This window comes from Syngnathus leptorhynchus, chromosome 4 (genome assembly GCF_054491065.1).
Source record: "Syngnathus leptorhynchus isolate UIUO chromosome 4, UIUO_Slep, whole genome shotgun sequence".
Lineage (NCBI taxonomy): Eukaryota > Metazoa > Chordata > Actinopteri > Syngnathiformes > Syngnathidae > Syngnathus > Syngnathus leptorhynchus.
Genome location: NC_141198.1, coordinates 6,658,074 through 6,680,246, shown reverse-complemented (window position 1 = coordinate 6,680,246; position 22,173 = coordinate 6,658,074). Strand labels below are relative to the sequence as shown.

The following is a 22,173-nucleotide window of genomic DNA, read 5'->3' as shown; positions in this document are numbered from 1 at the left end:
AAAAGAAGCCAGTGAGTCACAGCGCTCCGTTTTAATCTAAATTGGAGATGAACAGGATTTTTTCTAAAAAAGTGATTAGGCACAGTAACCCAGAAAGATGAGGATCGTGCAGAAGGGTGCTGAATGCCACGTTCCACTCTAGTGTAGTACCTATTAAAGTGAGTAGATGTGATTGATGGTCTTACCTGGCAGGAATCAAGGGAGGGTCACATCATGTGCATCATGTTTCTGCTGTTGATTACATGAATTTTCCCATTTGAACTAATTGTGGTTATTATTATGACTGCTGGAATAGCTGGCATATATTTATTTTGTTGGTTCTCGCAGCAGGGCTACCTTTCTCTTTAAGAATTGTGTGCAATGGTTGTACAAATGTGATGTTTTAGGATTTAAGATTGTAAAGTTCTTCCCAAATTTTAACATGTGTGATGGGAAGCCCAACTTTTATAATGGAGTTTTAGTGTTTCTTTGCACGCTAGCATCATCCTCCAGCCCCCCCCCCAAAAACAAGAAATACAAATTTCCTGAAAATACATTTTTCACTGGTGAAATGATATTGTCATAAAACAATATTCCTGTATATGGGTTTTTAAGTCAGATCTAAAAATGATTGGCAATTGAAGATATTCAGAAGGGAAAAACACTAGGTTTACTTCTAATTTGAGCCAACAGACAAATTGCAAACTCTATTTCCTCTTGCAAATAACAGGATCCCTTCCTGTCTTTATTAAAATGTTTATTTAATTGTGTTTGTATTCCGTGAGTGGTCTTCTGAAGTCACAATTTTTAATAGCAAGGTTGCCTTGGCCACGCTCCAGGTTTTATGTCATCCATTTATCTCTCGCTGCTGTTGACTCGGCATCTACCTCTACATTTCTGAATGATCTTGACAGAACAATGTATACTTTTCGATATCTTACTTGTGTGTCACTTGGAAATTTACTGCAGGCTTTGGCATTCTGTGCCGGTCTGCATGTTGATCCCAGTCTGCTTTGTCTAATTACTGATAATGTCATTATTTTCCCATCAGAGAGAGGCCTCATGATTAACAGAGATGGGATGTGTTATGTGCAAACAGGATCAAAACATCCAAAACTCCGCTCTCATCGGATCAATACTCTATTGCTTGTGTTCTCCTTGTTTGTCACTCTGAAACATCGACTCTCATTAAACTTTAATACCTCAGTTAGCGGGGATGTTGTGTCCAAGAATTACTGGCGGTGTTTGAGCAATATCTGATGTCAGGTCTGTCTTTTCCGGGTCCTAATTGTGTGTCTGTTTCCTTCTAGGTTTTGAGCTTCTTTATCAACCAGAAGTGGTTAGACTTTATCTTTCTCTGCTGACCGAGAGCCAAAACTTCAACACCCTGGAGGCTGCTGCTGGGGCTCTGCAGAACCTTGGCGCTGGGCAATGGACTGTGAGTGCAAGGGTGGGGGAATGAATGGGAGAGCAGACACCGAGCTTGTCATATTTATTTTTTGCAGCTATAGTTTATTTTTTATTTTTTATTATATTTCGGATTGATGAGTAATGTGTTGAGGAATCAGTGTTTGGAATACATCCAAAAGCAAAAGGTTCACTGTAACTCCTAAAAAAAACAAAAAAAACTAGTGATGCACTGGTATGCGATTGGCACGTCAATCAGTGTCTTTCATTCTCAATCACAAAAACCCAGTTTGAAATATTGTCCTCTTTTTGTATTCAAAAAAAGATGGTGGAAATTAGGATTGAATGTTTTATGAAGTGGGTTCATCAGTTAATCGAAAAATAATTGACAGATTAATTGTTTTAGTGAGTCTAAAATGTAAAAATCTGCACCTAATCCATGTGGTCGTTATCAGCAGCATACAACCATGATCAGAACACCTCTAAAACTAATTATACTATGATAACTATATAATAATAACAACTATACGTACTAAGTTAAAAGCGAGCATATGAGATAAATATACAGACGTCTTGAGTACACAGTGTAATCGTGTAATTCTAACAGCCCTGTGTTGGGCAACTATTGCACACATCACTGTTAGATGTTTGCCTCTGATGATAGATGAGATGAGAAAATCCGTGGCCAGGATCAGACATTTATTCCAATTAAAGCAGCGGGAGATATACTGAGAGGCTGTTTGGCTTGAAAGCTGCTGTGAATTATGAACAGGAAAGACTACTTTTTAGATTCTAGCAAAGACTATGCTGGTTTTTTTTATTTTTTTTATGCGTGTAAATACTCACGTGTATTTAGCCCACAGCAGCCATCGGGGCAGTGTGACCTTTCAGTCGTATGACATTGTCATCAGTAGGGCACCCCTGGCTACTTTGGAAGAATCACATGAGTGGTTCATTTTAATCCATCACTTACTGTCACATTTTATCCACTCAGTTCTTTAGTAGTAAAGGTGGTCATCTTGAGGACAAATCCTTTTCTCTTTTACTACATTTTTTTCCTCCTGTGGAACTTGATCAGCAGGTCCTCAGGCCAGATTCAGCAGCAAGCAGAACTGCTTATACATTTATCATATCTGGCTGCTGGACTAAGCCTGTGCTCCCTCCGTTGGCTTTGCGTGACAAAATTCAAACCTTCAATTACTTTTGCATACTGGGTGTTAACAGTTATAAGTGGTACTACTGCCATCTTGTGGCACCAAATCTTCTAACCAGATTGCTTTTCAATGATGGACTTGAATAAAAACAGCCTTAGTCTTTTCATTTTACATCAAATGTATATTTTTTTGATAATAATGTAGACCAATTTAAATTCTAGGATACATTTTTCCACTAGAGCCCTCGTGGCACTCCAAAGTAAATATTAAACAGTCAACATGCACTCACATCTGGCCCTCTGTCCCCCCCCCCCCCCCTTCCCCAGTGGTCCAACTACATCCGGGCAACGGTGCGTAAAGAGAAAGGTCTCCCCATACTGGTAGAGCTGCTACGCTCCGATTCCGACAAGGTAGTCCGAGCTGTGGCGATCGCCCTGCGCAATCTCTCCATCGATCGTCGCAACAAGGACCTCATTGGTAAACACTCAAGCCATGTTATGTCGACACACACACGTATTATGACCTTTTTAATGTGTCCACTGATTGAGGTAAATATTATAAGACATTTTATTGCCCATCAAATTGACTCTCATTGTCTCGCCTAATAAGTTCTGATTCATGTCTGATTCAGTTGTTTTTATTGGCACTAACTTTTATTATCATTATTATTATTTATTAATAGGAAGTTACGCCATGAGGGACCTGGTCAGTAACTTGCCCAGCGGACAGCAGCGCCCAGCCAAGAACTTGGAGGAGGATACCGTGGTCGCCATCCTCAACACCATCCACGAAATTGTCACAGACAGCTCGGAAAATGCCCGGTCTCTCATTCAGGCCCAGGCCATTGAGAAACTAGTTGCTATCAACCGGACCAGGTGCCACTTGCATTTCAGATATTCTTATAACAAATACCTGATGATTTATTTTAAATCAATTACATTTCCCTAAAAATCAGGACAGCTTATACATTTGTACAACTTGGGTCCATCACAGCTGCGGGCTCTCCGTGCTGGGAATTGAGTGTTTGCAAATAATCGGGAACTTATTAGTGTGTGGTGGAATACTTCCCTGCTCTTGTTCCTCTTTGATAGCATGGGTTAAAAAAAATGCTGCTTGAGCCTGGTTGAAAGAAGAAATAAAATACAATGTTAATCAATTAAGATGGCAAATAGCGCATGCATCTGTTGTTGTCTTCTTGATTTAAAAACACATGACAAGTCAACTTCACGACTACTATCCCTACTCTGCAAATACCCTTTCTGTTTACATCCATCCAGTTGATTTCTGGTCAAGGATGCCAAGTTTTCTTTTCTTCCATCCATCCATCCATCCATCCATCCATCCATCCATCCATCCATCCATCCATCCATCCATCCATACGTCCATCCAGTAATCCGTAGTGTCACGGTTTTGCACTTGTTATATGTGAAGAGGAAATTCCACCACGCTTTACAATGCCGTTTTCAAAGTTGACACAGTATTGATTAGGTTAAGAACCACTTGAAATTAATAGAGAGACAGTTTATCCACACACAGTCCAACCACTTGTGTGTCCTTTCACATCTACTGAGATTGTGTTACTTTTAGATGAGAGCGCTTCTAGGTGTAATTAACGCTGGTGGTTCACAAGTAGAGTCGTTAATACAAGCAAATATGGCTTTGAATTCTGAACAAAGACTCTGAAGCCATTCCGTTGCTACCACACGCGCTTGTCACTCATATGGAGGTATAGTCGAGGGACTTTGACGCTTTGGGATATTTTTGTGATTCATTTTCATTTCTTTCCTTGCCCTCGCAGCCAATCACCCAGAGAAACAAAAGCTGCATCTCATGTGCTGCAGACTGTGTGGAGTTATAAGGAATTAAGAAACGCTTTGACAAAGGATGGCTGGAACAAGAGCCATTTTCAGGTACACCATATGTTAGTGGTTTGGTTTTTCACATATAATTCATACGTCTCTGAAACTGAATTTAAAACAAAACAAATAAGAAAATACTGCCCCTGCAAAATTGTTTTCGTCGTTTCAGTTGACACGATGGATTATCATTTTATTGCTAGACTATAATTGTGGTTGTTGTTTACTGTCGATAAGATAACTCCAAAAGGTCATACCCTATATTGTTTCAAATAATTGGGTTATTTTATCTTTTACTGTGGCTAAATAAGAATGACAAACTAGTCACATCATCTTTTTAAAGGGAATATGCTTGATATAGTTGTCAAACTTGATTTTATCATCTAGTAGTTAATAATTAGGCACGTATAAAGCACATCTGTCAAGACCTTCATGAAAGTCTCAAAGTTTTTGACTCCTCAAGGAATATCACCAAGTAACAAAACAGTGTTTATTTTGCCCATAAAATTAGCAGCAATAATGAAATGTGGAACAACACTTCTCTTTCAGCCCACGGTGACTGCAACCCCTAAAGCGACCAAGAATGGCAAAACGGGTTATGATGATACAACTCTGCCCCTTATGGAGAAGAACCAAGGTCAGAGAAAACTTTTCACATGTCTAGAAAAGCCATTAGGCACAATAAAGCAATGAGAAACACAAAAGGCTTCACGGCAAAATTAGCTGGCATTATTTGATTCACACTCCAAAAATAATCCCTGTGACAAATTTGAAGGAATTAAGATCACCTCTTTTGAAATTGGAAGCATAAATCTGGCAATATTCAATGTTACTTTATTGTAAACAAATCCTATTAAGCTACTTTGTTCTAATTAAAGCTACATATCGAAACAGTCTTATCTTAATCTTCCATAAATTGATGGAACCGTCATCACAGTAGTTGTAGCTTGGTTAGTATCACAGCCACACAGTACGTAAACAGGAATTAAAAATGGATATCCCGTATGGCCAACAGTATGTCTTATCTCTGAAGTAAAAAAACAGTCTCACTTTCATTGATGAGTAGCACAGTATGATAAAGTGCTGGTTTTAAAGATGTTCTGTTGATTATGAACACAAACATTCTTTTTTTTTTTTTCCCCCCCTCTTAAGTTTCTTAATAATGAATTCAGGTCAGCTTTAATGAAAATAATATCTGTGTCTGTAACACAAAAATGAGCATAGTAATAAACTTTATAGGAGGAAGGTAGACACTGGCCCAACAGCAAACATCATTTTGACAGAGGAGTCAAAACAATTGTTGAAATTTTGTTTCAAATGTTTATCCTTCCTTTGCACAATTAGCAAACACAATGGGCCATTAGAACACTTGAGAGATGGTTGCAGGAAATGGGCCTCTGTGTAGAGATTGCATTAAAAAGCAGACGTTTGCAGCTAGAATACTCAATTACCACATGAACAATGTATGTGTATTCCTGATTAATTAATTTTATTTTAAAAATAAAGACATTTCTAAGCGACCCAAAACTTTTGAACAGTAGTGGATATATGATACCTATGAATGACCTGGATCCAGGTAGCGATTAGCGATAGTACAGAGTAATAGTTTTGAATTCAGTGCATGATTTAAAAGGTTGGGAACATTGGTGACCGATGTTATTTTCCATCATGTACAAATAAGATGCAAATACGATGTGTCCTTGTTCACCTGATAATCACATCAAGACAATATGATAAGCACTTGAAAGTGCAGTGCCTCATCTCCTGAATGGAGCCAAGGTAACAAAGTATTGAAATATTTCCTTGGAATGATCCAAATCCTCTGTATGTTATTTCTGATGGGTTCAGTGGCTAATTCAAAGTTTCCTCAAATGTTAATCATGCTCAAAATGAATGCCCAGTGGCCTTCATCTCTTGAAAAATGAATCATCGGGATTCCATTTAAAATTGCGTGGAAAGTTTGTGTGAGTACGCAAAGCCTTCCGTTGCTCAAACATGGCAGACGTGCTCTGCTGATAATATTAAAATTTGCCATAGTTTCAAAGCGCCTACAGGGTTATTATTTTACTTAGTTTTGAGGCATTTTCAAGTAACTAATCATTACTGAAAATTGCTTTTTGTAAAAATAGAAAATAAGAGACAACAAATGAGAACAGGTCCATGGATGTTGGCTAGGAAAAAAAAACGTTTAGGTAATGGTGACCGTTCAGTTGATCATATTTATATTCATTATTGCCCATGGCATTAACATACATGATATGTTTACTACTAACTGACCTTCTCTGACCTCATTAGATGGGTACTCCACCATTGACCAGAGAGACAAAGACTGCAAGTACAAGACAGGAGACAGTTCAGTGGACCTGACAGAGCGGGAGCCAGTAAAGGTGCCGGCAGAACTTTTCTTTTCTCCAGGGGCAATTAGGGCATAGAGGACAAAGTATCAGCGTCTCATTGAAATATTGTCACATGTTCTCCTCTTCCAGCCTCCTTCTCTTTTTAATTCTACCTGTCTTCTTTCCACATTTTCTATGGTGGTTCTCAGGGGAACATTTTAATCTTATGAAGTCTTTAAAGCAGATGGAATATGTCGTTCTCGTTCCTTTATGTGTCTGTCTGCTAGAGCTGCAGGATATTAAAAAAAAAAGTAATGCCTCTGGATATTGTTCCCTGATTGGATGGTGATGCAAATTTATGGTTGGAGCTGATTGGTCAAAGGCCGATAAAAGCATACAATTTCATATGAATTTTCTGCACATCTATGGGATACATATATTTTTCCCTCGATTTTTTTTCATCACTATCTATCTATCCATCTATCTATCTATCTATCTATCTATCTATCTATCTATCTATCTATCTATCTATCTATCTATCTATCTATCTATCTATCTATCTATCTATCTATCTATCTATCTATCTATCTATCTATCTATCTATCTATCTATCTATCTATCTATCTATCTATCTATCTATCTATCTATCTACCTACCTACCTACCTACCTACCTACCTACCTACCTACCTACCTACCTACCTACCTACCTACCTACCTACCTACCTACCTACCTACCTACCTACCTACCTACCTACCTACCTACCTACCTACCTACCTACCTACCTACCTACCTACCTACCTACCTACCTACCTATCTATCTATTTATGTATTTAAATAACGCACAGCCCTTCTGTCTACAGCTCGGGGATGTGTATGCCCTTAGTTCTGTGAGCCACTAGTTAATTAAGTGGAAGCTTTTGGTGTCTGTGAAGTAATTAAGCTTGGACTGAATAAAATAGTTGCCAACAATGAATTCTCATGGAAAAACACCCTTTCCTTGAAAATGTAGAGACTGAGGCTGTATCAAATGATTGCCAGCGTCTGATACTGAATTCAACTTGTCAGTTTAATTGCAGAGCTTATTGGAAATGTCAAACTGCCATATCTGTCAGATGACTCAAGTGAACTTCACAAAATATCAACAGGTTAATCGATTATTAAAATGATCGTTTGTCGCCACCGAAAGCAAACCCAATGTCAAATACACAGATTTAAGGCCGTTAACATTTAGCTCTCGCGTGTTGGGAACATATCTTTTACCCAGCATTATGTTATGTAACCTACTGCTTTATTGCAATTTTTTTTCTTCTAGCATTACTTTTCAATTGAGTCAACCAACATAAGATTTTCCAGATAGCAGTGCAACTTGTATTCGCTAATACTAATATCTCCTTTCTTTTGCATGTCGCTACTGTACGTCTTCTTTCCCCTTGTAGCTTGTTCACAGCAGAAAATTAACACCAGCTTCTCTATACTTGGCTGCATGTGTATACTTGACTGTATTGGTCCAATGCATTGACGTTCTTTTATTTTGCTTTGTGTTCTTTGAACCTGTCCTATTGCACAGAATGACACAAGTAGGAAACACTATATCAGGAGTAATAGGCCTGCAGTCAGTCTGGTGGACGCTTGTGACGTTAATCCACAGCCTGTTGATTCCTGGGTCTAAGTGCATGCATGGTAGGTCTGAAAAAGAAAATCACAAAGTAACCGCCCTCACCCCTAAATTGGACTGTAGCACTCAGACCTGATTCATTCCTCATTTGTTCATAGATTCCATTTAGTTTCCACCCACCTGTCTTGCAGTTTGTGTCACTTATCACCCTCATCCGACGTGTCACCTGGTTGCGCACAACTCACTGATTTCACGCAATGAAACATGTTGTAATCACTTGAAAATTTTATCATTTGGATGACAATTGTATTTTATTATTTGGGTAAAAAAAACAAGGATGATGCAGTGCCTACAACGAACGCCAATATTTGATACGGCTCCTAAATTGAATCTCATTTCACGTAGTGACTGTGATAGTGTGTCCTTTTTAGTCATGCAGGTCCGTCACTGACCTAATTTGGCACCTCGGGGAGCATCAATGCAGCATTAACAAAAACAAATGTGACTTCTCGGCTCTGGAGAAGCTGTACGGAAGTCAACGGGCTTTTGAGTATAATTGCAATTCAGCAGCTGTCGCCCGATTGAAATGTGCATCGAGAGCCACTCGCTGCCTCCCCTGACAGCCTTTGCTCAAATTGATGGCAAATGATGAAGGGGGGGGCATTTTTCAGCACTCCACATGGATGCTCTTGGGGCGCACCCTCAATTAAAAAAAAGATAGGCCCACATAAATGTTGAGAAACACATTATGAATTACTCTCCTTTGAATTATGAATTATTTTGTCATTGCTCTAGGTGTGGGAAGGTAAATTTATGGTCACACATGTAAAAATATGTAAATCATGAGGCGATATGTACAATTTGCAACTAAATAAATACACACGCACACACATGCACGCCTCTGCATATTTAGTATTAGTTGTGACTGTCATTTTCATGTCCCAATGTTTCCGTTTTGTTACTGTGTGGGTTATTACTCGACATTGCTGTTAGCCTGTGTTTTACTTTGAGCGTTGGCTTCTTCATTCGTCCCCAATTCTTATCACGTGTCCCAAATGTCATGTCTGACTTTCATTTGTTTCTCTACATGGCTAATCATCATCTTTTGTCTCTATATTTTCATCTTCATCCTTACTGCATCACAAGAAATTAGATTTTGTGACAATGGTGGTATTTTGTATGAAAACAAATCTTTGAAAAAGTAACACTTTTTTTTTTAAAATCATGGAGAAAAAAATTAAAATGCTAGTATTATTTAGTTTACTTCATTTAAAGTCCAAGAGTTAACCAACCTTATAATGTTACTATTTTCTTTTCTAGTGCCTCCATTTGTCCCACAATGTCTCTGAAGGATTTGTACACACTGGTTAGAAGCATTTTGTTCCACCCCAACGTCAGTTAATGGACTTACAGTTTTGTCAGGTTTGAGCTAAATGATGCTCTCTATATAGTGCTGAAAATTTATATTTGACCACCACCACCCGTTTGATTAATATTGCGTTGGCAGAATAAATCTTATCCACCTGTTTCCAACACTTCTGAGGAGGTTGCCATTTTGACATTCTACCACTGAAATCGATGAACGTCACAACTCACCTCTTTCTATGTTTGGTCACAGTTGGCATTCACAATGCAAGTCCAAGAACGCTCAGACGTCAATTTCAGTCGACGGCAGAGGGCGGTAAAAAGTCAGAATGACAGCCAACCGAGATGGATGAAAACAGCTGGATTGTTCTAATATTTTCCACCAACGCAATAATGATCAGAACACTGTGTTTAGACAAATGGGGGCATAAAACCTATTATTGTTATTTTTTTACTTCACCCCTTATGTATGTCCCCTAATATGTTTCTTCTTGTTTCGTCCGTGCACTCCAGGCTTAAGAGCGACACAGTGACACTACAAGAGGATCTCTCACATCACCACTGCCATTTCATACGGAGCTTGTTTGGAGATGAACTTTGTACAGATAGAGGATTAGAGTAATAATCAGGACAACGACTACCCAGCAGCAGCCAGCAATTTCGCTTTAAAAAGTAAAAAAATAAAGATAAAAGATATGGAGTGACTGTTCCTACGACTTTTACATTGCCACTGGACAGCATGTGAATTCTTCAGTGTTGGCTGCTTGCTGAGATCTCCTGGTGACATCAAGGCTTTCAAAGTTGACAATGCAAAGGAATGGATGTGAGAATAGGAGGAAGGGACTGAAGGGGAAATGAAGGTGCGTTGAAAGCAAATCTGAGGCAAGAAGGAATACTTTGATTTTGGCTTTGTTCTAAAGCTGGTTGTTTGAAAAGGTTGTGCGATTTTGTCTGAGTTATTTCAATTTGTTGTGTAAGTTTGGTATTTTTGATATGGGCGGTGTGGATTGATTGATTGGCTGATTGATTGATTGATCGATTGATTGATTCATTCATTCATTGATTGCATCACATGGATGTTAGTTTTGGTTCAGTGGGGGTGGTAGAAAAGAGAAGCTGTAGCATAGCGGACAAGCAGACACCTCAAAAGTCAACCAACCACAGCCCATTTGTTTGAAGAAAACAGCACTGGAATGCTTTGGAATAAGAGGTTTATATTATAAAGTGAGGATTCTGAAAGTTGTGCTCTGGACACTAGAAGGTGATGGATGGCGGGTGAGCATCGAATGGAGCAACATCTCAAAAAAGACTTGATGTACAGAATATATGTCCTGTAAATGAACAACACCTGCATAGATGGTAAGTGGTTGGAAAGCAGGCAGCTTAACATGACAACACAATCGCTTGGGTTTCCTGCTCAGTGGCTCTTTGATTTGCTTAAAAGGAAATAAGGCATTTTGCTGAGAAAGATGGCAGAAAGACACAATATGGTTGTTCTGTTAAAAGATATAAATCTTTTTTTTTTTTTTTGTTTGGTCATCTTTTACAGACGTGTACAGTATATTAGGGTCAAAAATGACAAAAAGGCCAATCTCTTAGTTGTATATTATTACCACATTGTTTGGAAAACACAATGGATTGGAAGAAGGTAACAACCACATAATTTACATGTGCCAAGTTACTTAGACCATTGCTTATTTATATATTGTAAGTAAAAAGGATTTTAAAAAGGATAATTCTTAAGGCAAAAAAAATGTGTTTTATGACAACTTCTGCGTTTGGGTGGAGGGTCAGAGGTCAAGAAAAAAAATCCATTATAAATATAATTTTTACTATTCCTTTATTTTTACTGTGTTACAATTAAGCACTCATTAGTGCTTCTTAAAGTTAAATGTTCCTGTATACATGAAAAAAAAAAAGTGTACAGATGTTCAGAATCTTTTTAAGTGCCATTTTGTGGTGATTTCAACTAATCCATTGACATGAGGCAAAAGAAAAGCAGAATGGACAAAAATTGTTCAAGGCAAACTGAAAGGTCACACTGTATAAAGTCAAGTATAAAAAAGAGTCGTATAGAATATATTTTTTACAAAGTATCATGGTGGACAACTTTGACTTGGAAAAACAGAGTTAGCCATTTCCCTCGTGCTTGGTAAGACCACTCACAAACGTGTGCTAATGTGTTCTCCAGCATCAGTCTGTCAGAGTCAGCATATACTGGAGATGGAAATTCCGTATCACTCAACGCGTCACCCTGGCGAATGGCATGTGCCTGCATTGACGTTTTTCTTTGTGACGTGATTTTATACAAGCTTGCGTTTACACAATGTTTACAAAGATGTGTGTTGTGGTAAAATACAATAAACTACAAATAAATGTATAACTCTTAATTCCAGAAGTTAAAACCATCTAATGCTACCCTGCATCCTTTTTGTCCCCCAGAATTGTGTGTTTTCATTTGGACAATACTGAATTATCTTTTAAAAAAAAAAAAAAAAAAAACATTATGGGCTGTCTCTGACTGCCTCTACAGCACCACAACCAAAGGAATTGTACTGAACATTTGTTAGTTTATTGGTTTTCTGGTTGTGTGACACATTGATTAAATAAAAAGCCACACAACTGTACTGTTAAATCCTAAAGGACACAGGCACACAATGAATCAAACCTACCTGTGTAGCTAGAACTGATTCAAGTTTGTCAAAATAACCTTGGTGTATATCTCAGTAGCCAATGTGTTGTATGCCTATCATGTGCCTTAATCTTTTCCATGGTAGATACAAATGTGTGTTTTGTATACCTTCTTTCCCTTCAACTGCCATATCTCAAGAATCTGTCTGAATTCCTCCCTTCACCTCACGTGTCATCGTCCCTCCCACGTGTTCCCCCGAGTAGTTTAGATTGGCGTTGGGTTTCTGCCTTGTAATACATTGTATAATAAACTTTTACAAAAGTTAGTCATTCAAGATGATTACATTTTTTTTTTCCTAGAGAAGTTCAGTTGCTAATACTTTAGTAGCGAGCAGAAGCGATGCCACAGTGACAGAATGTATTACTTTCATTTTACTAATACCCACATGCAAATACTATTAAGCTTGTTCAACATAACTGAAACATGATGGTTTGTAGAGTATATATTTGGTGTGTTTACAATAAATCATGCCTGGAAAGAATGTCCATTGGTTTTGTTTTCTGACTGTCTAAATAATGCCTATTTTCAGCAAGTTTAATGCAGATACGAATGGACTATGATTGACAGCCATCTTAAATAGCGACAATTAATTACAACTTTGATTTTTTTACGCTGAAAATAGTTATCAGTGTCTGTGTCACGCTGGGCTCCCTGTAGGGAGTATTGGGAGCTTCTCAAAGAATGAGCTCCACTGTTTGCATCAGCGTATATTATTGCAGCCTAGTTCATCAAGACTTGTTAGGTTTACATTTTGCAGCGATTCCATCCCAGATGAGTTATGTTTTCATTTCATTCTTCATGGTTGTGACAACATGAGGCAGAAAAATCCAAACTTTGAGTGCACTGGCATAGGAGAATGTTTATATAATTGCATATTTACCAATGCAATGTGCATGTAACGCTTCTCCCAAAATTATTAGTACAAACGTATGCCACAGTTCCATAATAGAGGCAGAAAATAACATGAAATTGGTGCAGCAAAATCAATGTATTGAAGTAAGGTATTCAATAAGTGGCAACGTAAGATGGCCGAGAGGTGGTTTAGGTTTTCACTAAGGCGTGAATGTTAGCATTGTTGGGATTGAAAATAATGAAATAATAATATAGTATACTGAAGGAATAAACTATTACATGTTTCAAAATAAAAGATCTGTTTAATCTGTGATGTAGTTTATAAAATATTGGAATTTTCAAAAGATTACTAGTATTGGCTATTTTATAGCAATAGCAATAATTACTCCACCTAGGGTCGAAACAAAACAAAATTAGTGAGTGACCTTATTGGTAATTTATTTTTTTATATATCGTGCATACAGGTTTTTTTTTTAAATCAGGCAATCCTTGAACACCTCAGAAGAAATCAGGGTCCTTTCATAATAACAATATGTCTGCGCTCTGCAGAAGTAGACACCGTTGGAAACGAATCAATTGGTGTCATATTTTGTGCAGAAACTTGACAGGTGACATTTTATTTTGTTGCGACTACGGGAGTAGATATGCAATGTGTCTAAAAACATGTTTATTGGTAATTAATTATCTTCTGCGTGGTGACAGGACTCCTAAGAGTCCCTTACTGACCGACCAGTGTCGTATTGGGAACACATACATATCGAAACAAAGTCTTTAGATGATCATTTGTCTGCGTGAAGTGAATTTGATCTATTGTAAACCGAAATGCAAGTATGCTTAGTTACACAATAAAACAAACACTAAGTGCTTCTAACTAGTTATTTTACTTCCGTCATGTGTATGCCATTATGTGTTTTGAATGATTTATTTTATGTTAATCAAATAATGTGTAGAAAGATTTGCTATCAAAGTAAGTTGTCCGATTTTGCAACGCACAGGAAAGTATGACTATGATGTGGTCGTTATTGGAGGTGGCTCAGGGGGCCTTGCCTGCTCCAAAGAAGGTGAGCTCTGAAAGGAGAAAATGCTACTACTTGCTGTGCACAATTTATTTTGTCGAATAAGGATGTAACAAGATGCGTGCTGTTTCCAACAGCTGCACAACTTGGACAGAAAGTTGCTGTTCTGGATTATGTGGAGCCCTCTTTGAAAGGTGAATGCGTCCTACTACTACTACTCACATTTAATATTTCTGAGATATCAAATTGACTTTTGACACTTCTGCACACAGGCACCAAGTGGGGTCTTGGTGGCACATGTGTCAATGTTGGCTGCATACCAAAGAAACTCATGCACCAGGCAGCTCTCCTTGGAACTGCAGTCAAAGACGCTAAAAAGTATGGGTGGCAGATCTCGGGGCCAATTTCCCATGATTGGTAAGGTTTCATAATGATTGGTGTTTGATAAGCGAGTGATCTAACAGTGCCATCTAGGGACATTTTGTGGTAATACATAAACAGAGTTTTTCAGTGATGGCGACCCTTAGTGGGAGTAGCGTGGTAATGCAGGGTCAAGCGAGGAAAATCGGGGAAGCTATATCATGGAATTTTCAATAATTGGGTCAATGTAAAGACAAAAAAAGAGAGTAGGACGTGCTATAAAATAGTGTCCAATGATTAATTTGTCATGAATTTATTTAAGCTTGATTGAAACATTTTTCAAACAAGGGCATGAATGACAAAACAGCACCATCTAGTGACACTATTGCACTAGTGAAGTATTCCTAGTTGATGCTCTTCCAGAAATATCCATACTCAGTCTGTCCACAAATGCTGCTGCAGCGAACCTAGTATGCATTATTACAATAACAATTAACATATATGTTTGTGTGTTGCAGGATGACCATGGCTGAGGCTGTGCAAAACCACGTCAGGTCTTTGAATTGGGGTCACCGGGTCCAGCTACAGGACAAGTTAGTGGCACATAATGATAAATAAAATAAAATGTCCATATGTGTACAGCATTGCTTATGCTAAACTTCTCATACATATCAAGATGCAGAATTAATGACATGGACCTACATGTTTGTTTTGCAGAAAGGTGAAGTATCTAAACATGAGAGGCAGCCTTGTGGATGAACATACAGTCAAAGCAGTAACAAAAGCTGGGAAAGAGGTGGGCTGGCCATTTCTAAGAAATATATGAATTCATATCGTAAAGCCAGTTACTGAACCATTTTAAGAACTGTGGTGGAAGTGCAGATCATATTGACTCCTACTGGGAGCAATGACACTACCATTTTTTTCCCTTAATGGTTTAAGTGCAAAATGTTTAAGAGACCACTTGCCTTCATTTGACATTTCCTTGTTTTTTGAAGGATATGACTGTGACTGTTTCTTTCACATCCTTATCCCCTCTGATGCAGATGACCCTGACTGCCAAGAACATTGTGATTGCTACGGGCGGCCGACCCAAAATCCCCTCAAATGTTGGTATCAGTTGATTAGTTATTATAGTTTGTTAGTATTGTTATTGAGTGCTATGAATAACTGTTTGCCCTCTTCCAGATTTCTTCTTTTTTTGGAAGCTTGTCACATTTAAAATTTCCCCGTCATCTAACAAATTTAAACAGTGTATCAGTCATTACACAAATAAACACAAAATGACATTTCTAAATGAAGATTTTATTTCTAAGGGAGAAAAAAATCCAAACCTACATGTCCCTGTGTGAAAAAGTGGTTGCCCCCTAATAACCGGTTAGACCACATTCAGTGGCAACAACTGAAGTCAACCATTTACTGAGGAGTCTTTTTCCGGGCATTAATAGCCTTTTAAAGGCTATGCCACAGCATTTACATCAGATTGAATTCTAGACTTTGACTACTCTACTTTAAACCCTTTTTTTTTTAAGCCATTCAGTTGTTGACTTAATGTTGTCTTGTTGATCGTTGATCCATGATGCAGAACTTGTGCTTCAGCATGAGGTCACAAACTAATGGCCAAACATTCTCACTAAAAGTATTGTGATTTTGTTGCACCTTTTTGAGATCTAGGCCATTCCTTGCTTGAACGGGTCTGTAGGAAATCAGGCTTGGGTCTGGTCGCTGAAAATGAACTGAAAAATTGACCACAGTAAATTCATGATTTCACAACACGGGCAAGTACTTTTTACACAGGGTCGTGTATGATTTTTCCAATCAAGCTTACGTGATTGGAATTGTATAGTTTACGTTGATACTTACTGGCTTTCCTGTGACAGTAGGACACTCAACAAGCTTCAAATGGGAATTATTATGGAAAGTTTTGGAAAAGTCCAAAAACAAGGCGTTCTGAAAAATAAGCTACAGCTTTGGCCCACATTTGCATTCGTTAACAGCATTATTAGAAGTGTCACATAGCTGGTACTTAACTGTTAAGCAAATTTGTCGACATGGTGACAAGATCTATTTGTTTGTTTGACGAGATGTCTCTGCTGCATGTTTTTTGGGGGCTGGCTTTCCTCTTCTGACTCTAACATGCTTGAGAACAAGTAGTTACTCGCCAAGTTGCAGGTCATCATTATAACAAACGCAGTATGGTATTAGTCTCACTGCTCTAAGCTTGAGGTGGGCTGTCTTATTTGCTTCAGAAGAGACGGCCCCAAAATCCCGATTATTTCAGCAAAATTGGTTCGCAACTATTCTAAACTTTCAATTCTTAGACATTTGGATGAAAGTGTGCCAGTGATGGGGAAACATATGTCTCATTTTAAAAGAACTAAAGAAAAGCTTCAAGGGAGTAACCCTGTTCAGTTGGTTGGTGGATCTGTTTACAACTATAACTCTATTTCAGATTCCGGGTGCAATGGAACATGGTATCACCAGCGATGACATATTCTGGCTGAAAGAGTCACCTAGAAAAACGTAAGCATTAACTTCAGCACCCTCCATAAATATTGGCACCCAGGTTAAGACATTTAGCTTCTAATGATCTTAGTTTAAAAAATACAAGTCATACAGCACCAAAATAAAAAAAAAGGAAAATCCAACCTTTAACTCAAGTGCAGCTTGATCCAATTTTCTCAGAGTAAGCTTCTGCAATAAAAAAGAAATATCTAAGGCTTTTACAAGATTTTAACTGGGGGTGCAAATAATGATGCAAATTACTACACATTGACCATTGTTTTGCTTAATCATGTACATATACTATTTTAGCTGTGCTTTATATGTTATAGGAAATTACAATATAAAATTATATTAACAAAAAACATTGCTTTTGAATTGTGATTCAACAATTAGGTATTTAAAAAAAAAATCATGACAGGCCTTGACAATAATAATGGGGTACACCCTTTAGAAAACATTGAAAAATAATTTAGACGTAGGATTCAGTTGTGGCGTGTCTTCTGACTTCTAACTCTAACTCAGTTAGTCAACCTGTTAGGGTATTCGCCCTAGCGGGGTTTACACTTTTTCAATTTTGTTCATAACTTCATAATTGATAATAGTTATCCTTACATGTGATGAATGAGGACTTTTGTCAGATTCAGTTCATTTCTGTGACCACTCTGGGTTTTTCTTCCATTAACAAAGAGCAACCAACAATTTTTCGAACTATGTTTAACTTGAAAACAAAAACAAGCATATTAGCGATAACTTGCTGCACGCACTGACGCTCGATCACTGAGCCAGCACATCCCGTTGTCACGTACTAGTGTCATTCATCAGTGACGTTTTTTTCCTTGTTTCTCATTTTTCTCTCTTCCTGTAAAACTGTCTTCACCTTGGCAATTCAGATTAGTAACAGGTATCCTGCCTTATACCGAACAAGCCCTTTAATCCAACCATTTAGCTTCTGTCATCACCTGGTTAATTGGTCTATCTCAGACGTTTCCTCTTGGCAAAGCATGCAGACAGTGACTCGTGGTTGCGATGTACCTGGGTCCCGCTGCTCATTTGCGTCATGGTGACAGATACCATCGAGTACATTTCGATGCCGATTGCAGAAGTATTTGGAAAATAACACAATTTTCTATGATTTTGGCTTTTTGCAATGCCTCACTGAAAAACAAAACAAATATGATTAATATGTTGCTATTTCATTATTTGCATTATTTCCTTTTTGATGTGCTTCATAGTCAAAACATATTTGACCATTACCCACGTAAAAGTTACGGTGGAATGTGTTATTGAATATTCGCACTGTCTTAAGCAATTAGCACTTGGGTATTCAAGTTTTGCAAACCCTCATACATGTATCAAAATGAACCACTTAGAAATGCCACTTTGAGATCAGGATGTCATTTCACGGCACCTTTGATCTCCACCACCCTTGGGTCAGAAAGAGGAAGCCATAGCTTGATTTTCTTCCAGAAGGCTTTAGCACCACACACACACACTACTAAGAGGATGTTGTTTTGCTGCAGAGCTGTCATGTGTGCAGGTGAGGTCAGACAGGCGCTTTCTGGAGGCGGAGATAGTATGGGGGGGGGGTCCAGGTGAGTGATCTGTGTCTAATGGGCCTTGGAGCACATTACACACCTGAGTGACATATCTTGCCTTACCCTGAAGGCAAGGGGAAAAACACAAGCACGTGGCGGTGAGACTGTTCATGTGCAATGGACTCCAGAAAAGTATGTTGACAATCACTTTAATGAACCATAAATGATACAGAATAAAAGAAATGATGACCTAAATACAGCAGACGCCAGCATCATCATCTGCCATTTATGTTTGCTGCAATTGACCGACATTTGAAAAAGCTATTTCGGTCAAAAGTTTTGGGCACAATTACAACAAAATGGTGGGAGAAATTGCACTTCATTGATGAAACTCCGTACATCATAAAGAGTCCGCTTTTTACCTGTTCATCTTAAACCACTCACAATATGTGATAAGTGCGCCTAGGCATTATACTGACACGAGACATTGAGGCTTTTAGAGGTTAATCCTAGCATGGACAAGGACAGGATTTGCTGCAGGCACTCTGAACTGCCAAGTACGTGCAGTCCTAAGGAAGCCACTCTGGTATAAACAAGTGAGAGCAGGGCCTCCCTCCTGTTTGCAGGTGATAGGCTTCACTCAGCAGACTTGTATGTGGACCTGAGCTCTGAACATGGTGCTCCCCATCCACAGGGATTACTTTAAATGGTAGCAATTAGGCTTCCTAACTGCCATGGATTTTAGGGTTGGATTAGACCTGTTATTTACCTGGACCACACACACACACACCACTGAACCATATTAGACACTGTACACTCCAATACAGTGCTAACATCTGGCGGTATCTCCATGTCAGAAAAGTATTTTAAGAGTTTCACATCGACAACTAGACACCCAGAAAGTCGTGTTTTGCCTCCGTTTTTTTTTTTTCTTTTCATAGCAGGGTTTGATGCCTAGCCATTGGTAACCGCCCGGTTTCACTGTAATCGTTTTGACTTCTGAGTGTGTAAGGCAAGAAATCCCCAAACTATTAAGGACTTGACAGAGTAGAGCTTCCCTTTGCTTGATATGGCGGAAAAGGGTTAACGTTTGACTAACCAGAGCGGCGTTAAATAACGAATACTGGACACTTGTTATTGATGTTGCAAGCTTCACACAGTAAACCCGGAGCTGGAATCGAATTTTGCACCTCTGAATATTGAGGCGGACATGCTAACCGATGTGACACTGTGCTGGCAGTATTTTCTGAAATCTTCAAATAAAGGAAAACCACTGAATGAAATAGTGTTTCCAAACATTTGACTAAAACTGTACACTAAAACATACGCTTGCGTGCACGCACACACACTCGCACACACCCCTACTATTAAATATTTATATACAGTCAGGACCGAAAGACTGTCATACAGACGTGACCTTACAATGTCTTTCTATTACGCTAAATAGTCCTTTTTATTTGTGTTCACAGGCTTGTGGTTGGAGCGAGCTGTATCCTTTTCTGCCAACCAAAGTTGCATGTAAATAATCACTGCTTGTCAGTGCAGGAATTATGCATTTATAAACTTTACTTAAATGTACCTCTTGGCATCAGGGCAGCGTTGCATAAATAACCTGAAGTGTTTGTTTTTAACGTCAGTGTGCCAGATGGGAAAGCCTTTTAGTATTTTTTATTTTTTTTTACAATGTAAAACACATATGATTGCCATATGTGAAACTACTGGACAATAAACAAAATGACATTTTTTCCAAATACAGAGAACCACTGAGTGCTATTTAGGTTGCTACTGTCATATGTTGTTTGGTGTTGTTTTTTGTTCTTTCAGCTGCCACCTTAAAACGCATGGATAGTAGACTGTATGATTTGAGCCCACTTCTGGTATTACTTAACGTGCACGAAAAACACAACAATTCCCTAACCTACTGCTTAGATGTAGCTCTGGAGTGTGCAGGCTTCCTTACAGGCATTGGCTTGGACGCGACGGTAATGGTGCGCAGCATCGCCCTCCGGGGGTTTGATCAGGTATTGTTCTTTTTAGAATAGACTAATGTCATGATGGGAATTTGTGTTTTCATCATTTCATCTTTTTTTGCCTTTCACAGCAAATGGCAGCCTTGGTGACAGACTACATGGAATCTTATGGAACCAAATTTGCACTGAAGTGTGTCCCCAAGAGAGTGGACAAACTTCCATCAGGAGCCCTGAAAGTGAGCTGGACTGATGCTCTGACAGGCAACGAACACAACGATACCTACGACACTGTGTTATGGGCAGTCGGTGAGTACGTTATGGCATGCGAGTTTGTGGAATAGCTCGTACATTGTTTTGCAGCAGGGAATTCAACTGTATTAAATTGTGTCAATTCTCATCAATCGTGCTGCTTTATAACAACAAACCAATTAAATAAGGACAATTTACACAAGTTAATCCAATAATGCATTTAGACAGACAAAGGAGAAAAAGATGCTTTGTGCCATTATTTGACCTAGCTATTGTTTTCCTGTGATATACTGGAGAATCTGTCAAAAAGAGTGCCCTCTCCCAGCCATAATCCAAGTTCATTGTCATTCTAAATAGAGTGCAGTGTCAGCAAATGACAGTGGAATCAAAGATGAAAACAAAGTCATAAAGTCTGAGTGATGGAATAACCAGGGGAAGCGTTAATCACCCAGCAATCGCTCATTGGCTCTCATTGGTTGGAGAGGGGCAGAACCGTCCGGGCAGGATGCACCAAGGCACAGGGTCACTGTATTCCCCTCTTTGTTCTGCTTTCCCGGATCATCCTGTCTGTGCCAACCCAGCGGAAACCAAACCCGCATCTGTCTCTGCCATCCCTGCCTGTGGACATTCACGCACCAACACTAGCAGCCATTTAACTCAGTTTATATCTTTTGTATCATGTATCATTTTCTACCCAATCGGCCTAAAGATTAACCCAGCACAGATGACATGAGGCCCACTGTCATCACTTTAGCTTTGTGGAAAGCCTTTATATCTCATGAGTAACCTTTTCAAGGTCTCTCTTTATTATGTCATGAGTATTTTTTTATGTGGCGATGAGAGAGTGCTCTGCCCATATGCGTGTGACAGTAACAAGGATGTGCGTGACCCTGCAGTCGCAGTGACGTTTGCCGTTTCCTATTGTGGACAAATTCCCACATCATCTCGGCGTGAGACCATTGGCAGCATGGGGCTTATTTGCATTGAATTCTGGAAACAGTTTGTATTGTCACATGGGTGAGCTGCGGTGACCTTTATATTTCCTTTCTACTTTTGACTCGTTTAAACGCAGCCAAGTGCTAGACTGCTTATGGCCCAATAAAACAGTCAAGGAGACAACTTAAGTGTCCCCGAGTGCAATAAGCTTCTATGTATTTTAGAATCTTGTGTGTGTTTTTTTTTTTCGGGCGACTCGGACGTTTTGCAGCCCATCGTTAAGTAAAGATTTAAGTTTTCTTGTGATGTCATTTCCAAAGTGACTAAGTTGAAAAATGTGATAA

The 22,173-nt window shown here is 38.8% G+C and overlaps 2 protein-coding genes across 12 annotated transcripts in view; both read left to right on the top strand.

The window, feature by feature from the left end:
* arvcfb (ARVCF delta catenin family member b) overlaps nucleotides 1-12,879 on the top strand; it is a 138,578-nt gene extending 125,699 nt beyond the window's left edge. For 10 of the 11 annotated variants that reach the window (XM_085910051.1, XM_085910050.1, XM_085910048.1 and 7 more), the window contains 8 exons: nucleotides 1,290-1,417; nucleotides 2,867-3,017; nucleotides 3,223-3,415; nucleotides 4,339-4,450; nucleotides 4,946-5,033; nucleotides 6,692-6,783; nucleotides 8,302-8,414; nucleotides 10,228-12,879. In XM_085910051.1, coding sequence (XP_085766177.1) covers nucleotides 1,290-1,417; nucleotides 2,867-3,017; nucleotides 3,223-3,415; nucleotides 4,339-4,450; nucleotides 4,946-5,033; nucleotides 6,692-6,783; nucleotides 8,302-8,403 — 866 coding nt within the window. In that variant the 3' untranslated portion in view covers nucleotides 8,404-8,414; nucleotides 10,228-12,879. The remainder of the gene's footprint in view (nucleotides 1-1,289; nucleotides 1,418-2,866; nucleotides 3,018-3,222; nucleotides 3,416-4,338; nucleotides 4,451-4,945; nucleotides 5,034-6,691; nucleotides 6,784-8,301; nucleotides 8,415-10,227) is intronic. The other variant, XM_085910052.1, reaches the window with a different exon arrangement.
* An 872-nt stretch (nucleotides 12,880-13,751) lies between these two features.
* The window catches only part of txnrd2.2 (thioredoxin reductase 2, tandem duplicate 2), an 18,328-nt gene continuing 9,906 nt past the window's right edge, over nucleotides 13,752-22,173 (top strand). Inside the window, exons 1-11 of the mRNA XM_085910132.1 lie at nucleotides 13,752-13,866; nucleotides 14,254-14,319; nucleotides 14,412-14,468; nucleotides 14,547-14,691; nucleotides 15,153-15,227; nucleotides 15,352-15,430; nucleotides 15,681-15,743; nucleotides 17,087-17,157; nucleotides 20,144-20,163; nucleotides 20,604-20,695; nucleotides 20,776-20,950. Of these exons, the coding sequence (XP_085766258.1) occupies nucleotides 13,791-13,866; nucleotides 14,254-14,319; nucleotides 14,412-14,468; nucleotides 14,547-14,691; nucleotides 15,153-15,227; nucleotides 15,352-15,430; nucleotides 15,681-15,743; nucleotides 17,087-17,157; nucleotides 20,144-20,163; nucleotides 20,604-20,695; nucleotides 20,776-20,950 (919 nt within the window). The 5' untranslated portion in view covers nucleotides 13,752-13,790. The remainder of the gene's footprint in view (nucleotides 13,867-14,253; nucleotides 14,320-14,411; nucleotides 14,469-14,546; nucleotides 14,692-15,152; nucleotides 15,228-15,351; nucleotides 15,431-15,680; nucleotides 15,744-17,086; nucleotides 17,158-20,143; nucleotides 20,164-20,603; nucleotides 20,696-20,775; nucleotides 20,951-22,173) is intronic.